The sequence below is a fragment of the Mixophyes fleayi genome, chromosome 3 (genome assembly GCF_038048845.1).
Source record: "Mixophyes fleayi isolate aMixFle1 chromosome 3, aMixFle1.hap1, whole genome shotgun sequence".
Taxonomy (NCBI): domain Eukaryota; kingdom Metazoa; phylum Chordata; class Amphibia; order Anura; family Limnodynastidae; genus Mixophyes; species Mixophyes fleayi.
Window position 1 is genome coordinate 190458145 of NC_134404.1, and position 18176 is coordinate 190476320.

General features: G+C 37.7%; 1 protein-coding gene across 1 annotated transcript in view; it reads right to left on the reverse strand.

The window, feature by feature from the left end:
• LAMA4 (laminin subunit alpha 4) overlaps positions 1-18176 on the reverse strand; it is a 110200-nt gene that overhangs the window by 17089 nt on the left and 74935 nt on the right. Inside the window, exons 18-29 of the mRNA XM_075202940.1 lie at positions 15316-15414; positions 13852-14037; positions 10581-10720; positions 9115-9279; positions 8024-8169; positions 7448-7610; positions 6401-6534; positions 5225-5396; positions 5001-5132; positions 4615-4754; positions 3540-3675; positions 2466-2603 (exon numbers count right to left, since the gene is read on the reverse strand). Coding sequence (XP_075059041.1) covers positions 2466-2603; positions 3540-3675; positions 4615-4754; positions 5001-5132; positions 5225-5396; positions 6401-6534; positions 7448-7610; positions 8024-8169; positions 9115-9279; positions 10581-10720; positions 13852-14037; positions 15316-15414 — 1751 coding nt within the window. The remainder of the gene's footprint in view (positions 1-2465; positions 2604-3539; positions 3676-4614; positions 4755-5000; positions 5133-5224; positions 5397-6400; positions 6535-7447; positions 7611-8023; positions 8170-9114; positions 9280-10580; positions 10721-13851; positions 14038-15315; positions 15415-18176) is intronic.

Here is an 18176-nt window from a genome sequence, read left to right on the forward strand (position 1 = left end):
GTAAAACCACCGGTAGGCCCCGCTGCCTTACGGCCACAGCCCCTTTTCAAAGTGGGCGGAGCAGGCAGCTGCGATCGCATTTGAAAGAGGATTTGCTGTCGGTCACAGTGTCTCGGATTTTCATCTTTAAATCTGCCCAAACTGACATCCAGGGTTTGGTCCCCACCCCGGGGTGGCAGTAACAGCGGTACATTTTTAGGCTACATAAGTAGTATTTCAATTGACAGAATTATCACCTTTTTAGGTAGTGGAAGGACGGACTATGTGACAAAATAAAAGCAAGAAAAAAAATATCACTTCCTCTTTGCTTGTCTAATTCCCTTTTTATATACACATCACAATAATCTAATGGACAGTGCTTGCATATATACGTTTCCTGACCTCGTGTAACAGCGTAATTTGTTTACTTTGAAAGTGTAAGGAAAGGTTCAGCGCTGCAGTAGTTTGATCGAGACCGTACATTACAAAATCTACAATATAGAGCTTAAATATCGCACACACTGGACTACAAGCTAACAGCTGAGTTCACAGCTTGTTCAATGGGACTTTCCCCCTCCCGCCCACTCCTGCAAACCTGTTCCTCCATTGGTCCCCACAACTGCCGCCTGTCACTGATTGGGTGACTGTGCTGCCCATTACTTTACTGCATATTTACTGAAAGCATGTAAATGACACATGGAATAAGCACAGATGAAAAGTCCATGGGACCAGAAGACAAGCTTCGAGGTTGCAGTGCGTGGAAAGAAAGGATCCTACATTTGGGCCGTTTTCGCCATCATATAGTATGAATTGTACATGACAGACAGACATGTGAGTACAAAACACAAATGTGATTTGCAGAGAAGTCTGGGAAATGACATATGCCTATAGGTGGGGAAAACCACCATGGAGGGAGAAAAAGAGCTAAGTACTTTATTTTATTGTTGCACACATCAAATATCAAAATATGAGTCCCTAATCAATGCATTGAGTACCTGAAATACTGTGAACTCTAGGCCTTGCTTCCTGAATGTGTTTTTTTTTTACAGCTAAGTACTCCATAGCATGGGGAGCATCCCCACCAGTAGTCCTTCATTGACATGCTGCTTTTTTTGTGTAAAATATGCATGTACTTGTCATGCACGACAAAAAAAAGCATACATCCATATCTATAGCTGCTTATGGTTGGTTGTTTGAAGATTGACTCCATTCATGGGTAGCATGGTGGCTTAGTGGTTAGCACTTCTGCGTCACAGCACTGGGGTCATGAGTTCGATTCCCAACCATGGCCTTAATGTTCTGAGTCTAGTGCAGGCTGGATTAACCTGTGGCAGTCCAGATGTTGTGAAACTACAAGTTCCAGCATACCCTTCCAGCAATAAGCTGCTATATATTGGCAAAGCATGCTGGGGCTTGTAGTTTCACACACACCTGGAGTGCCACAGGTTAGCCAAGCCTGGTCTAGTGGGACAATCTCGATTTTTTGGTGACTGTTCTGCCCAATATAAGGGGCAGGTCGAGACTGTGTACTCTTTATATACACACTGCAATCTTTACATACTACACTATAGTGCTAGCTGTCCTTCGTGGGCTGACCACTCCCCCTCTAGTGTCTGGTCTCGCCTCTGTGATGGCTGGCCACACCCCCTCTGGTGGGCCCCTAGCGTTGCAGTTCCTCGGTGGGCCCTTCATGCCCCAGTCCGACACTGGGTAACACTCATTCTGTGTTACACCTGAGAGGTTAGATAACCGCATTCATAGTCATCAGAGTGAAAGTGGGAAGAATGTTCCCTCTTTACCATGTCAGCAAGGGAGTGATTAGGAGCTATCAATTTCTCTAGCTGGAGTTCAAAATGCTTGTCTGGCACCACACATAAAAAGAAAATACCAGGGAGGATAATCTTTAAACTAATAAACTAAGGTTATATCTCTGTTTTTTATGTGATTACGTAAACAGGTGCATTTATTGTTTAAGTGGACACCCCCTTGAATTAGTTATAATACTAAGTAAAAATCCATTAAGACAGAGAGAAAGCAGCAACAGTAAAAAAGAAACACTTGCAAATCCAACAATAACAATGTACAAATGAAGACTTTTTGAGCAAAATTATACCTGACACAAAATAAATATCAACCATGTGCTCCTAAGGGTTATGCTTAAACATACAGTTTAATTATACATTAGTTTGACAATATAGTTCATTTAATGTAAAGCCATTAAATGTAGAACTTCAGCTTGGTTCGACACAACAGGTCACACCCTGATGTTTGGAAAAATTGCTCAATAATGACCTAATCATTTGCAATTTTAGTTCATTAATTTTCCCATTTACACAATGTTTCTAAATATATGCAAACACATAATTTGATCTCACTATAGTCACATCTTAACTTATTTTACATAACTATTTGAAAATAAATGTATTTGATGAAAGACACAATTATTATTATTATTATTATTATTATTATGATGAATTTCTACTTACCCCCTCAGAGTGATAGAGCAACAGTCCACTTGGCTGTAATGTTGTAAAGCTAAAACCCCCTTCATAAGCTCCAAATGGAGCCAACTTCTGATGGGATGCAATAAAGCTTTTTCCGTTAAAATACGCTCTGCGGGACATCTATAATCCAAAGAGAATAACAAGTCAGGTATGAACATTCAGCTAAATAATATTTATATACATATATTGTAAAAATATTTATAAATGTATTAAACTCATCCTACCTATGTCCCATTTGACTACCCCCTTTTAAAAGACATCACAATATTTATATTACTTTTTATTCTGCTTAATCTTTTTAAACATTTTAGTTTAATTCATGAAGCGACCACATAATGCATGAACAGATTTTTATTGGATACATTGGTTTATAGGGTAGATGTTCACTAACCCCCATGTTTTGGTTTAGATTTTGGATCTGGATTAACTTTGTGATTTGGTTTTGGTTTTGGCAAAATCGCCCTCGTGTATTGGTTTTGGATCCCTATTTTTTTTTCTAAAATCCCTATTTTTTGTTCTAAAATCACATAATTTCCCTCTTTTTTTTGTTCCTACATTATTATTAACCTCAATAACATTAATTTCCAGTCATTTCCAGTCCATTTTTGTTAAGTGACAAGAAAATTGCTACCCCTCCTGTTTCTGTATGAGCAATGGCACTGAGCAATGTCACTGGAGACTGGAGAGTGACAAGAACACTGCTACCCATGTTTCTGTGTGAGCAATGGCACTGAGCAATGTCACTGGAGAATGGAGAGTGACAAGAACACTGCTACCCCTGTTTCTGTGTGAGCAATGGTGCTGGATCTCCTGGGGAGGGAGGTACTTATGGAATCCAAAACCCGTGAGATCCGACAAAGCAACAATGACGTTTTGCCTCGATTCAGATCCGAGGACACGCGAAAGTACCGAGCCAGCTCGTGAGCCTCCTCGGATCCCCTAAGTTCGGATGAGCTCGTTTTTCAGGAAACCGAGCCCGAATATCTCTAGTTTATAGCCTCCAGACTAACGTTAAAAACAATGATTAGATTCTAATTGCAGTATTATAAAACTTACAAGTGACTCTTCAGGGCATCCATTGCTGATTCCAATGGTTTCTGGTTCTTCTAAGAGATTGAAATCTTTTTTCTGGAACTGGAAACTTTTCATGCATCCTCGATAGGCAATGTCTGCAGCCAGGTGAGTCCTCATACTGCAAAAGATAAAGAGGTAATTATGATTTATCATCTTTTCCATAAACTGACAGTTGTGCTAATGTGGTAATAAGACTGCTTGATACAAAAACATTAAATGAATAAATTCTGATAGAGCAGACAATATAAAATAACTTTAACTAACATTACGATACATAAACTATTTTGACTACAAACCTTGGTACTCTGTCTTTGGTTCCTAACATCACATGCACTAACTGGTCCCTGAACATATACTGATCTTTTGATGATATTCATACTTTTGATTTTATGTTGTCTGTTCTATAATGTTCTTTTTATCATTTATAGCTGCTGGGTAATATGATTTCTTGATTTAACACCTGTTCAATAAGGGTTTTCTTTAACTTTTTTTTTTATAATATATATTATTAGATACCAACTGGGTTATAAAACAAATGTATTGTCAGCTATTTTTTTTTACAATAAGATTTGAATCTGATCGGGAACATACTTCTGAATAATGTATTCTGAATGTACTTATAAACAATGACTTATAACTTAATAAACTGACATAGGAAACTAAATGCTCACAGCACCTTTATTATTTTAGAAAATATTAATTCAGCAACTACTGTACGCACTACGTTACCAGCAAGTAAAATGTGTTAATAATTAATAAGTGTTAAGTTATACATGGAATAAGATGTCAGAGATTTTAAAAGCTGTTAATAAAACATGATTATTTGCAACTGCTTTGGGGGCAGGTGCTTTGCATATGTGGAGTTGAAGCTGTACAGTTGTAAAATTTGGTGTTCCACAAGACAGCTTCTTGAGATTTTGTGAATATACTCAACATGTGCATTTGGATGTTGGTGATAATGAGCTCTGTATGACTGACAAGCTTATTGACACAGCAATTAAACAGCATGTTTTTGCCCATAGTCAATCTACCCTGTTACTGAGAAGAATGAACGCACCTCTGTAGAATGTGGGCAGGAGCTCCACCTATGTAAATGTCAGTGAAAGGAATTGACGTCTTGTCATTGTCAACACTCTTCACATGTTTTTTGTCCACCACCAAGATCATCTTCTTAGAATTGTGATAAATTACAGAAATCTGCAAAATGAAATTTGAGAGTAAAGTCTATGATTATTCTGTGAGATTCATTTCTGCAAAAAAAAAGATTGTTTTCAAATATTTTCAAATCAGCATGGACGCAATAATCAATAAAACGTTAACCTTTTTTCTCCCAGTTCCAACCATCAGCGCCAGACATATTGTTTTATGTCTTGTAGTGCAGTAGGTGTAGTGCTCTAGGTTACTCAAGCATTAAATATGATGGTGCTGTGCTTGAAAAAATACCTCATGATATCTTGCATCATTAATCTGGGCTTTTTTCATTGAGTCATCAAGAAGCACAGGACCTTTGCTGAAGCCAAAGTCATACATCAGCCTTAGGTAGCCATCTTGGATTTCTAGGCTAAAGAATTTAGTCTGAAAAATAATAACAATGTTGTGTGTAATTTGACCACATTATTATAGTTCATGAGGGCATTATGTGTAGCAAAGTAAAGAATTATACTTACTCCGTTGACCATTAGGAAAATAAGAGCATTATCTACAGGTGTTCGAACTTCAATGTCAAAGCGGGTGACTTGTGTAAAGCGTCCTCTCCTTTCAATGTTGCGTATTACTGCATATCCAGTGCCATCAAAGAAGTAACTGGCGGAGCGGCTCTGGGTGAAAGCCAACTTATTTCTGAGAGAAAAAAAAACTTATTACCACACTGTTCTCTCTCATAGTAAATCACAAAGTCTAGATTACATACACACACATTATGGGTGTATTCCAAATTTATGTAAATTATCAAGGCAGTATCATTTTAGACATTAGGCTTCATGTCCACCAAAACTAACATGCTTTGGTGACTAAGATCTTTAAATAATATATTTTTTTACAAATATTTATAGATTTCAAAAATATGTGTTTAGTAATTGGTTTAGAAACAGACTAACATTAAAACAAATTGTTATGACAAATGTATAAGAAAGCACTTTAAAAAGAGGTCAAATAAGGTTCAATAGAGTTGTTTTCACCATTGTGTTCTAAAATGTTAATGCAGCGTTTAAAATGTTAGACTGCAGCACGCCCTATTTCTCATGCATTAATGCATGCCGCCACAATACATTGTATTGGAAAAATAAGTTAAAAATGTATCACTAAAGATTTTACCATTTTACTATTGTATATATGTGAACAATACCTAAAAATGTCACATTTGTATATTTGGCTCATGATTATTATATTTTAGTCATGTAGATTTCCTCTAATGCACTTACTAACAGAGGAAAGGTGAACAATAATTAACTAAGCATATGATGGTGCATAACTAATTTTAGGCTGTGTAGTTTATTACATGTAAAATCTTCATTAGGTATTAAGGCAGCTTTAATTAACTGATTACGAATTTTAACTACTTAATGTTTTGTGCAATCTCAACACCAGAAAAGCCATATAAAATACAAATGTATTATTTTATTAGTGTCAATGTATTCAGTGTGCATGTGCATTTCAATTACAAATGTGCTGACCTTCAGTGTGTGGAAAACTTAGAAATGCCCCAAGAAATTATATTTTCTACTCAAAAATCTGTGCTCAGTACTGCATACACAGGTAGCACTATAATAACATAAACATCTCAATATGATCAAATTCTATACAGCATTAAATGAATTCAGGTTAAACTGTGACATTTGCTTTACCTCACACAAGGTGGCGCTGTGACTGTATTTATGTTATATTTGTTCTGGAAATTGTACAAGCTGACAACATCATTATTTAAAGCAGCGAGCTCCAGACAGCCAACAAAGCCGGGTAGGTTCAAACTGTCCGGGATCTGTAGAAAACAAATTATCAGCAAGCAGATATAAAACACACACCATCAATGTTTGGCAAACAGCCAACCACGATGATATTAGAAATAAAAATGCCAAGTTTGTGTTGATCTGTTTATGTCATGTATGTAATGAATTCTTTGTTTCTAAGGAATTTCTTAAACATTCCATCCTAAGTTCCAACTAAACAGTAATGACCACATAGTTGTATAACTATGCTACATCTGTCATCATATAATGTTGTAGTTTTAGGATGACCAACCTTAATTTCCAAACATAGTTCAATTTAAATGGTCATTACTTGGGGCATGAGAGCTGCACACTGGGGGCCTGAGTCATTAAGGAAAGTAAGGCATAAAATGGAGTAAGTTTTCTCCTGGACAAACCATGTAACAATGCAAGGGCTGCAAATTAGTTTATTATTTTCAGGCCCTGTGTCCTCAGGATTACATTCACCTGTATAATATTGGGGCTTGTGAGCGTATTGACAAGCCTAATTACTTCCGGTATAATGCTTGTACAGAAATTAGGGAAATAATAAATGTATAATTCAGGAATTCACAGTAATTTTGCATAATCAAGAATTTTACGGGTTTTCTAAAACACTTATAGTAACTGGCTGCAGCATTATTAATCTAATTTCAATTTATATTATTTTACTCTTCTGGGAAAAAGGGATTCCTATGCATACTAAACAGTACTTGTCCTGGATCACGGAACTACAATTCAGTGGCGGATTTACCATTGGTGTGGCAGATGCAGTGCACCAGGGCCCATGGAGATAATGGGGCCCACTGCATGGCAGATGCAGAGTGTCAGGGGCCCTGGTTCCCTCCTCCCTGCATTGGGGCCCACAGATCACTAGTCCCCCTCAGTGTACAACATGTATAAAACAAAGAGATCCCCAACTCTTACCTTAGATCCTTCGGGCACTCCCCCGACATAGAACACAGTACTGAGAGGTTCTAGATTAAGCAGAGAATTGCTCCCAGGGGCTTCGCCCTTCTTAATGAACTTTTCCTCTGATGTACTGCTCTGACTAGGTACAGTCAAAAGTACTTTGCCATGTCGTCCCAATCTAGGAGAAAATTTAATTTATTAAGTATCTTGGTATGCTTATTTCTGCACTCATATTATAGATAGGTATCTTCCACATTTTTAGCCACTGTTTTGCACTAATGATTGCTGACCATTAGTTTACAGATTCTTGAGGATATTAAGAATGTTTTCCATTCCACGTACTTCTTGACAGGTACACAGTAATATCATTTGCTGACAATTTGATACTTAAAAACTACAAAAGTTGATTTCTTTCGACCCCACCTAAATTTTGCACTTCTTAAGGAAAATATATTACTGCATATAATTTCTTAAAGTATTTCCATTTGAAATTGTGTCATTTGATCTGCACCTCTTGGTTTGAGTAGTGCTGCGCTGTACTGTAAACACCATGAATAGCGCATGCATAGATACTAGGTACACATACATTACCTTTCTATTTTCACAAGGCTAAAATATCCCGGCCATGTACTGACAGGCTTGGAGTCCAGGGGAATCTCCACATCTCCACTTCCCAGGTTGTACACAAATACCAAATTATTGCTCTTAATTGCAAGACCCATGTAGTCTGATTTGGCCTGTAACAAAATAAAGGTGTTAATAATTCATCTCTATATACATTTCCTTCCTTGATGGCATCAAATAGAACCTATTATGACTTTTTATTGTAAAAATATTTCATGCAAACAAATTGTATGTACTTTATAGATCATCTCAGTATGTCTCCATTACTTGGCTTTGCCGTGAGATAAACATGTAAATTGCAATTGTGTGATAACTCCTTCAGAGTTTTGTTGCCAATATGTTGTGTTACTAAGGGCTCTATTTATCAATGGGAGAAAAGTCCTATCTCTGCAGTTGTTTTCACCAGAGATAGGGCTTCTCCCTATCTATTAAGGGGTTATCAGTGTTGAGAGTTCTGCTATCATCAGAGATACCCCTGCCGCAATAAGATTTGCAGGCTTTCTCCAGTGATAACCTTCCCCATGCAAAGCTGGGGAAGTCTATTCAATAAGGATCACGGTGGTACATGTACCCCACAATCCTTCTTCTGTTATCGCCATCTTAGGATGGCAGAAGCAGGAGATGTTCAATTAAAAAATGATACATTATTCAAATAAATCATTTTTTCAACCTTGATTAATATTTATTGAATTATTTTTTAAATAGATTTATTTTTTTAACAAGTGGAACCGGGGATATTATTAGTAAATTGTAGTGTTAGGTATTCTGTCAGTGTGATAGAAAACCATCACTATCACCGCTTTTTTAATGAATAGAAACGTAAAATAGATATTTACTTATTCAGTATATTTTCATGACCATTCTCTCCTTTATCTTTCACTCCATGTATGAACTCAAGAAAAACATGTCTAAGAAAAGTTTTCAAAAACAAATACGACTTTGGTGTGCTTACTGCAATGCACCAAATATATTAACGGAAACTAGTCCTTGGATAGTAAAATCTAGACTGTGACTATGTAAAGAAACAAAACAACCGCTTTTTCAGAATAATACTTTACATTTTTATGTCCCAGATACATAATAAATCTGTCTTGAGGCTGTTGTTGGTGTGCATCTGGATTCATGTACAAGCTGATGGAGGAAAAGGCCTTCAGGTCAGCTAGGTTTGTTTTCAGATTCACGTTGACTGCAGATTTGCCTCCAAACTTCATTGATACTTGAATCTGGAGGTTAAAAAAACACAACGCACAGAGGTTATAAAAGTTCCTAGCAAAGAAATACATATTATAGGTGAAATAATTGTGCATCCTAAATATGACACAGTATTAAGTGGTCACTGTATATTGATATCTTTTTGTTTTATATGTCTTTTCCCAGAAACGTCAATAATTACCAATGTCAGTAATATGAATGCAGTGTTGTGTTACCCTGTGAGGGTTCATATATGAGTATCGGCATACCATAACTAAGTGTCAAATCACACTAAGGGGTATATTTACTAAACTGCGGGTTTGAAAAAGTGGAGATGTTGGCTATAGTAACCAATCATATTCTAGCTGTCATTTTGTAGAATGCACTAAATGAATGAAAGCTGGAATCTGATTGGTTGCTATAGGTAACATCTCCACTTTTCCAAACCCGCAGTTTAGGAAATCTAGCCCTAAACATTCAATATATTTGTATGTGCTGTAAAGTACAGTGCCATCCCATTATTACTGATACACACTAATTGTGGAAAAATAAGTGAAATTGAGCAAAGATTAAGGGGTCTATTTAACAATGATAGGTGATATGAAAGATTTTCTATTGCTCTTTATCGTAGCTTGTTGTAGCAATAGTAAATCTTATCTTGCCCAATTTGCCATTAAAAGTTTACCGGACAGCTGAGCAATGTTCAGCTCCCCAGTAATGATGGCTGTAAGCGGTAAGACGACTCTGCCAATGAGGCCTGAACCTGGAGGCCTGAACGTGCCAAAAAACAATTGAATAAAAAAAAATTAAATTAGTTAAAAATAGAAATAAAAAAATACTTTAAAAAAAGAAGGAAAAATGCTTTATTTAAATATTAAAGCTATTTTTCCAGTGTGGAGCCTCTACTATAGTTATCCTGAGATAGGATAGGAGATAGGAGAACAGCTGTGGTACTGTGCATTGTCCATGGTAAATGTGGAGGCCCCGGGCGAAGGCTATTGATGGTGATAATCTTCACCTGCTTATGGACTTTAGTAAAAAGGGAGATGTCCTACATCCAGCAAAAAAATCCAGTTTTTGACAGATCTAGGGCTTTTTTCCTTATAATACATATACCCCTGAAAGAGGATGAAAAGTCCGTATTTTGTTATAATTTCATCATTAGCTGCAGAAAAGAACCTGTCTATAAAGTGGAACATAAAGCCAGGAATTCTAGAAGGAAATGTATGGCGAAGGGAAAGGAGCATATGGTAAAGGCATATTATTACTTCTACAGAAGCGGAACAGATCTAATGAACTCAACCTTCTTGGATACTTCCGATCACCAGCCTACCTTACTGGCTACGCTCCTCGTCTGTGCAATGAGCTCACGGATGCGGTGAATGCTGGACGAAATATTGTTTGAAGGAAACTTGTGTTCAACCGTGTGCAATTTATTAAGGAGTAAGGGCATTACTTCCGTCAGGTTCTTCACTGTATTGTGAAACAAGGAGAACTTTAGGCTTAGGCTATGTACTTTGTAAAAACAATGCTGGCATTTAAAGTACAGATATAGTAAGCGTAAAACAACATTTAACACATCACAACTTCATTAATGCAAAACAGTGCATTTTAAGGAATCATTTTGCATCATGTTATTGAGGTTTTGCAAAGCGTCAAGTTTCAACTACCTTTTTGTTATCTGTACAACCCTTTTTCTACCAGCAGATGACACTTTTGAATCACTGAAACAGTTATCTGTTGACGTAATCAAACTTCTCTGCATATTCATAAGAATCTAGTGTAATAACAGGAATGTCCATGTTATTGGGACCATACCTTTCCCTCCTAATGGACCAATAGTACAGTATATTATAGACTGCATGCTGTATGCTCCCCTTCCCTGTATAGATGAAGCTATTTTATATCCATACATTAGGATAGACAACAACTTATGGCACGGGCACTACATGACACCTGCCTCTGCCCTTTTGGCACCTGTATGACACTTAGGGCTAGATTTACTAAGCTGCGGGTTTGAAAAAGTGGAGCTGTTGCCTATAAAAACCAATCAGATTCTAGCTATCATTTTGGAGAAGGTACTAAATAAATGAAAGCTAGAATTTGATTGGTTGCTATAGGCAACATCCCCACTTTTTTCAAACCCGCAGCTTAGTAAATCTAGCCCTTAATGTGTTCAAACACTACTCTGTGTCACTATTTCTAGCACACAGTATGTGTGCCTCTTCTCCCACAAGTGTGTAAGCTGTATAATGTACAATACTATATCCATACCTTTGTACTGCACTGAGTACTATATTGGCGATTCAATAATAACTGTATGAAACACATACATGTACATTATGTTGCTAACATGAATAAAGGTAACTCAAGCTTTTACTGCTAACTGGTAAACATTATATTTTGCTTATATTAAAATCAAGTCAAGCACTTTTCGCTTATGCAGGCCCTTCACCAATGTTTAGCAACAGAAAAGCAGTTATTTTTTCTCCATTTTACTAATTTGTTTCATTTTCATCCATTACCACTGTCTGCATATTTTAATCTTGAGTAACATAACACCCCAGATATTTACTGTGTCACATCATTTAACAATCATGCACAGTTACAGTACTTGTCAAAATAAATACCATCTGCAATATATGCTTCTACAAGGGAGATCTTTTTTTTGTGTCGTAGAAAGGACGGTTAACTACTAATAAAACTTAGAATGACTACTATTGAAAAGTCTAATCAATATGTAAAAAATGTAAGACCTACGTTAAAACTGCAAGCTCTCTTACCCCACCAAGTGCCCTTATCCCCGCACTATGTAAGCTGTATAATGTACAGTACTGTACCTCTACCTTTGCACTGCGCTGTCTAAAATTTATGTGCTTCAAAATGTAAGAATTAATTGAAAAAGGAGCTGCAAAATTCTGTAGAAGTACAAAAATATATTAAATGAAACAGATACAATACTTTGCTGAACATGAATAGATTATATATTTATTCAACTAATTGAACACACCTTATTACTATCATAAATACTATAGATTAAATGTGAGTCATGGGGGTATATTTACTAAATTGCAGGTTTGAATAATTGGAGATGTTGCCTATAGCAACCAATCCGATTCTAGTTATCATTTATTTAGTACAGTCTAAAAAATGACAGCTAGAATCTGATTGGTTGCTATAGGCAACATCTTCACTATTTCAAACCTGCAGTTTAGTAAATATACCCCCATAGCCTGTACTGTATCTTTAAAAAGTACAACATATTGAGCTTATTTCATAAATGTATAGCATTTACAATATTACATGAATACTGTATTAATATATGAAACACCAGGGAAACAAATGAATGAGCAAGAATATAATTTACTCTTCAGTATACTGTACAGCAGGGGCGGATCCAGACATTTGCCCTACCCGGGGCGATTTTAGGGGGGGGGGGGATTTAGGCCCCGCCCCCTTTCTGTGTTCTAAGGCTGCCGGTGGCTGCACAGTATGTGCAGGTCCGTTCAGTAGTGACAGTGTGCTGTCCCGCTGCTCTGATTGTGTTTAAAACACAATCAGAGCAGCCGGGCAGCATACTGTCTCTGCTGAACGGACCTCAACAGTGTGCAGCTGTCGGCAGCAAGCCCCTGGTAGGGGGGGCGATGGCCCCCCCCTGGATCCGCCACTGCTGTACAGTTCCCTTATAAACATCAAGTGTTTCTGGGAATTCCATTATATATATCCTTGATTTTGTTTTGTTAAAAAGGAGTAAGCTTGGAACACTGGGTTTCCTGGATGATTGCCTGCTTTAATTTTACTGGAGACATACCCCTAGATACATACTGTGCCCTATTACCACTAGATCCATAGTGTAGATGTCTAACATTCATCTTTCTTAACAAAACCAAATTGTTAACGGCTGTATATATTACAGGTTTTTCACAGTGAATTTCCTATGATAAGGGATGTGAATAAAGGGAAAAAGGTAGTCCAGGATGGGATCAATAGTGAGAAACAGTTTAATGATGTGATTTTGAATACAAGTTTATAATTTTTGGTAGTAAATTTGTTGTATTGACTTGGTCTCAGCCATGTCATCCAACAGTGTAGTTGTAACTACCATTACATTTGTATTATTAATTTTAGTTATACATGTTGATGCTAATTATGACAGTTGGAAGTGAAGCTACGTCATTTTTTACTTGGGCCCTATTTAGTGTAAGGGTACGGTACACACCAGAAGTTCAACATCTTCCTGTCATACATTACTGTGCGCTGCATTTATAGGAAGGTGAACATAGATTTTATGCTTGTATAGATGGAAATCGGGTGATCATTAAGGCAAGCACTGTTATACTAAACCATTCAAGGCAGTAAGTAGTTTGTTGCATTCATAGTCTGTCCATTGTTAAAACTGCTATATTGTCATCAGTTGAGTAGTTGGGCAATGCACTAATGGAGGTTAATAAAGTACTTACTAGTTCAGTATGTACACTTAAGTATGCACTTTTCCTAAATATGTTCAGAGTTTTTTTGTTCATCAATGTATATAACACATTTTCAAAAAATGTACAATACATGATGTTAGCATTTATCAAAAATGAAAGGAGATAACGCCTTACCTGTTTCACCAGCTGAGTTCACTACAGAGTTATAAGCAGAGGCATCAAAAGCTGAATTACTTAGGTTTTCTGCCCACAGGTTTGCATTTGTTGACATTGGATCAGTCACCTCAGATACCACTGCAGTGATGTTTAGAGCTTTATCTGCCGTAAGTTTAGACTTTTCTAGGCGCTTTCTGGTGTCATCTGGGAAAAGCATATTAAATGCACATTAAATAGTTGAATAAATACCAAAACTGGCATATAGGGGTAAACCATCATCATCATCATCACCATTTATTTATATAGCGCCACTGATTCCGCAGCGCTGTACAGAGTACTCATTCACATCAGTCCCTGCCCCATTGGAGCTTACAGTCAAAATTCCCTAACATACACACACAGACAGACAGAGAGATACTAGGGTCAATTTTGATAGCAGCCAATTAACCTACTAGTATGGTTTTGGAGTGTGGGAGGAAACCGGAGCACCCGGAGGAAACCCACGCAAACACGGGGAGAACATACAAACTCCACACAGATAAGGCCATGGTTGGGAATTGAACTCATGACCCCAGTGCTGTGAGGCAGAAGTGCAAACCACTTAGCCACCGTGCTGCCCACGTAGTTAGAATTGCATTTCTGTTTAAAAAAAAGAAGAACCTATGTAGAAAAACATGGGATTGTATGGCTGCCTTGTGCCTTCCACCAAGCCTAGTGCTGACTTCATGTGTTGGCACAGGGTATTCATTTATGGCCACGGATAGAGGGACCTCTGTATGCCTTCCAAAATAACATAGTAGTGAAATGATGCATTTACAAATGTTTTTTGGGGTTTGTGTTAAGGGGTACAAAAATGCCCATGCATCTTCCCTTTGTGGTGGCATCACATGTCTTTATCATTACCTTTCAACACCTTCATGGCTTTGTGAGACAAGATGGGTTTTGAATAGATGCACTGACCCTTTATTAACAGCATATTTACCCATGTACCTTTAACGGAGTAAAGGAGTAACACTGTGTGCAGCAAAACCTTAATATGCTTAATAAACTTTAAAATTGGTAATTCTGAAATAAACTACTCAAAATCAGAGGCCATTTTGCAGATTCCCTTAAATCAAATTTTAACTTTAAGTGGCAGCCAAAAACAAATAAAATATCTGGAGGTTTTTTTACATCGCAATACAATGTATTATTGCAATAAATTTGCTCTCCGCTGTTTTCTAAATTACAGAATGATTTGGCTAAATGGAACCGCCTTATGATCTCCTAGCTGGGTGGGATCATAGTGGTCAAAATTCTACATTTTTCTTAAAAATGTAGAAATACATTTTTAAGAAAAACAAAGAATACATTCTCCTTATGCAATCAACAATTCTAGTTATGTTGTCATACAATAACTTTTATTGCAGTTTTATTTTAACATTAATATTGGAAAAGCAATGTGTTTTACTGTGACCGATGTGTAAACCATTGCCTGCTTACCATCCTCCGTCAGTTGAAGTTGAGCAATAAAATTTGCCAATCTTTCATTTAAGCCAATTCTTCCGGAAACAACAACATCAACGCGTTGTTTGATCTCAACTAGATGTAAAACATAAGAATGTGCATTAAAAGAAACATAACGACAGATATGGAAGTGCTACATTAAACACAATGGAACTGAAGAAAACTGGAGCCTTAAATGTTATTTAAGGGATCAATAGTATATGAAATTCTCTCCATCCGAAAGTTGCAGCATGAAAGTATGGGGAAAAAGCACAGTTACGTCAGTACTGTTTGTGCCAACAGTTGTCTTTTTGCTGGACACTGGTTTGCAGACAATCCTTATATATAATGCAAAATTTGATTGTTCTCTCTCCCATTTACATTGGGGAACCTTTATAAAATTTGGAGCAAAGGCTTTCCCAGCTGGTTATTATAAAAGTTTCTCTCTCCAAACACCCCTCCTCCTAGATCTTTTCAACTGTATCATCCGAGGCAAAAAGATTGATGGGGCCACCACCAGAGCGAACGTAGTGATCATACCCAAAGAGATACGAGACCCACTCCTATTCTCCAATTACCGACCCATCTAACTCCTTAATGTCGACCTCAAGGTCTTTGCAAAACTACTAGTGGATACACTAGCATTGGTCATACAGACCTTGGTACACCCAGACCAAGTTGGGTTCATAACTAACCGCCATGCAGGAGATAACACCCGCAAGGTAATAGATCTAATCCATGCCCGTCAACAAAACTTCAGTCTCCGCTCTGGTGCTGGCTCTAGATGCCAAGAAGGCATTTCATCAAGTAGCCTGACACTTCATGCGTAATACCATTTCAGAGATGGGCTTCATTGGCACATTCCTTAGAGGTATCTCAGCCCTTTATATTAATCACACGGCATCTATCCTCTCAACCAGTTGCATATCACCCTCTCTTCATATAAAGAATGGCACCAGACAGGGGTGCCCCCTATCCCTTCTCCTAATTGCACTTACAATGGAACCACCCTTCGCAATCACCCAAATATAACAGGTATCAAGGTGGGACCCAATGACGATAAATTGGCCATCTATGCTGATGACATCCTACTTACTCTGACCAAGCCCAAAACACGATTCCGTTAGCCTTTGAAGTGATTGCTGAATATGGTAAACTTTCACATTTTAAAATTAACACTGAATAAACAGAGGCATTTCCTCTCAACATCCCTCTGCCCCTTCCACAAACCCTAAAAGTCAACCATCAATCCCACTGGCAACCCCAAAAATTAATATACCTTGGAATTTATTTTACTTAACACTAAGACCGTCTATACCAAGCAAACTTTCCCCCATTGATAGATGCCCTCAAAAAAGATTTACATTCACAGGCTTCTCAAAATATTTCTTGGATTCAGTGTCGGACTGGCCTGCCGGAGAGCCGGGGTATCCCCCGGGAGGCCCTGTTGCCTGATAACCCCGCCCTCTTTGTTGGTGAGGCAGAGCAGAGAATTACCGAGTTGCGGTCAGTCTACATATGAAACGGAGACTGTCAAACTAATCCCTGCCTACAGCCAGCACGTGAGAACACTTCCTGCTCCTGAGACAGAGAGAGGCAGAAATGCTTCACAGTGACACAGATCTCAGATTACTCCTTCTGCTGTAGTTGCAGGCGTCCTGTAGTCATAAAGTTGCCATCCTAACTGCAGTGTGAGTCCGTGTAATCAGTAAGTAATAAATCGTGCAAACTTCTCTAGAGCTCTCCACTGTGTGACCTCGGAGGGAGGGAGATAAATTAGAATGGCTTCATTGCAATATACGTCTTCAGTGCCTCTATAAAAGGATCCTATTGCAGCTGACAAATGAATGGATTCCTAATAAACTAGTAACCAAATTCACTGTTTATATCATGTTCCATGTTTATTTGTTTTCAATCAATTGTGGGACTCTATTCCCTATAGAAGCATATCTTAATCAGAATAAAACACATTCAGACAGTTAGGTCCTTATAGGATTGCATCTGCTATATGCTTTAATATTAATGTTTTGCTTTTGTCCTTTGTAGTGGCATTGGATTATTATTGAGTGTACATTTTGTGGGTAGATCATTTTTTAGAGTCCTGTTTTTATTTGCCAGTGTCTAGAGTGTAATTAGATTTATGTAATATTTTAAATGTGCATATATTTTTATGCTAATAATTTTGTGGTCTCCATAGTGCTTCATGGATATATTAATTTTTAGTCTATACCCTTATATTGTGGTTTTCATATGATGAATGGTTGATCTCTAGTACTGTAGTATAGCATTTGTTTTCTGTGTACACTATGAGGGGAGAGAACACTAACCACAAAGAATGGACAGCACACAAATAGCTGATGATGATTGATTGTATTCAATTCATCCCTCCCCTTTCCCTGTCTCCCCTGTTTCACACAGTGCCCTCCATGCTGCATTTGCTCCCCTTCACTTACTTTCCTATTGACTTCTTTCTTCTCTTCTGTCTTTTCCTTCGCGGCTCCTCACTGCAAATGTCCTCTTTTTCTTTATGGACCATACTAAGGTGCTATACGTTGTCCTCCATGGCCTGACCCCATCCCCTTTAATGACTGACCACAACCCCTCTTACAGTTGGCCACACCCCATTGTAGTGGGCCCCTACCGCTGCATTTCCCCCGGTGGGCCCTTCATGTCCCAGTCCGACACTGCTTGGATTGGTAGAATAGCAGCAGTAAAAATGAACCTGCTACACAGACTCCTTTACCTTTTCCCAATCCTCCCAATTAGACTTCCCACCATGGTTCTCAAAGATCTGCAAAGCAATATTACTAAATTTTTTTGGGCATCCAAGAGACCTAGAGTCCGCCTAAATGTTCTAT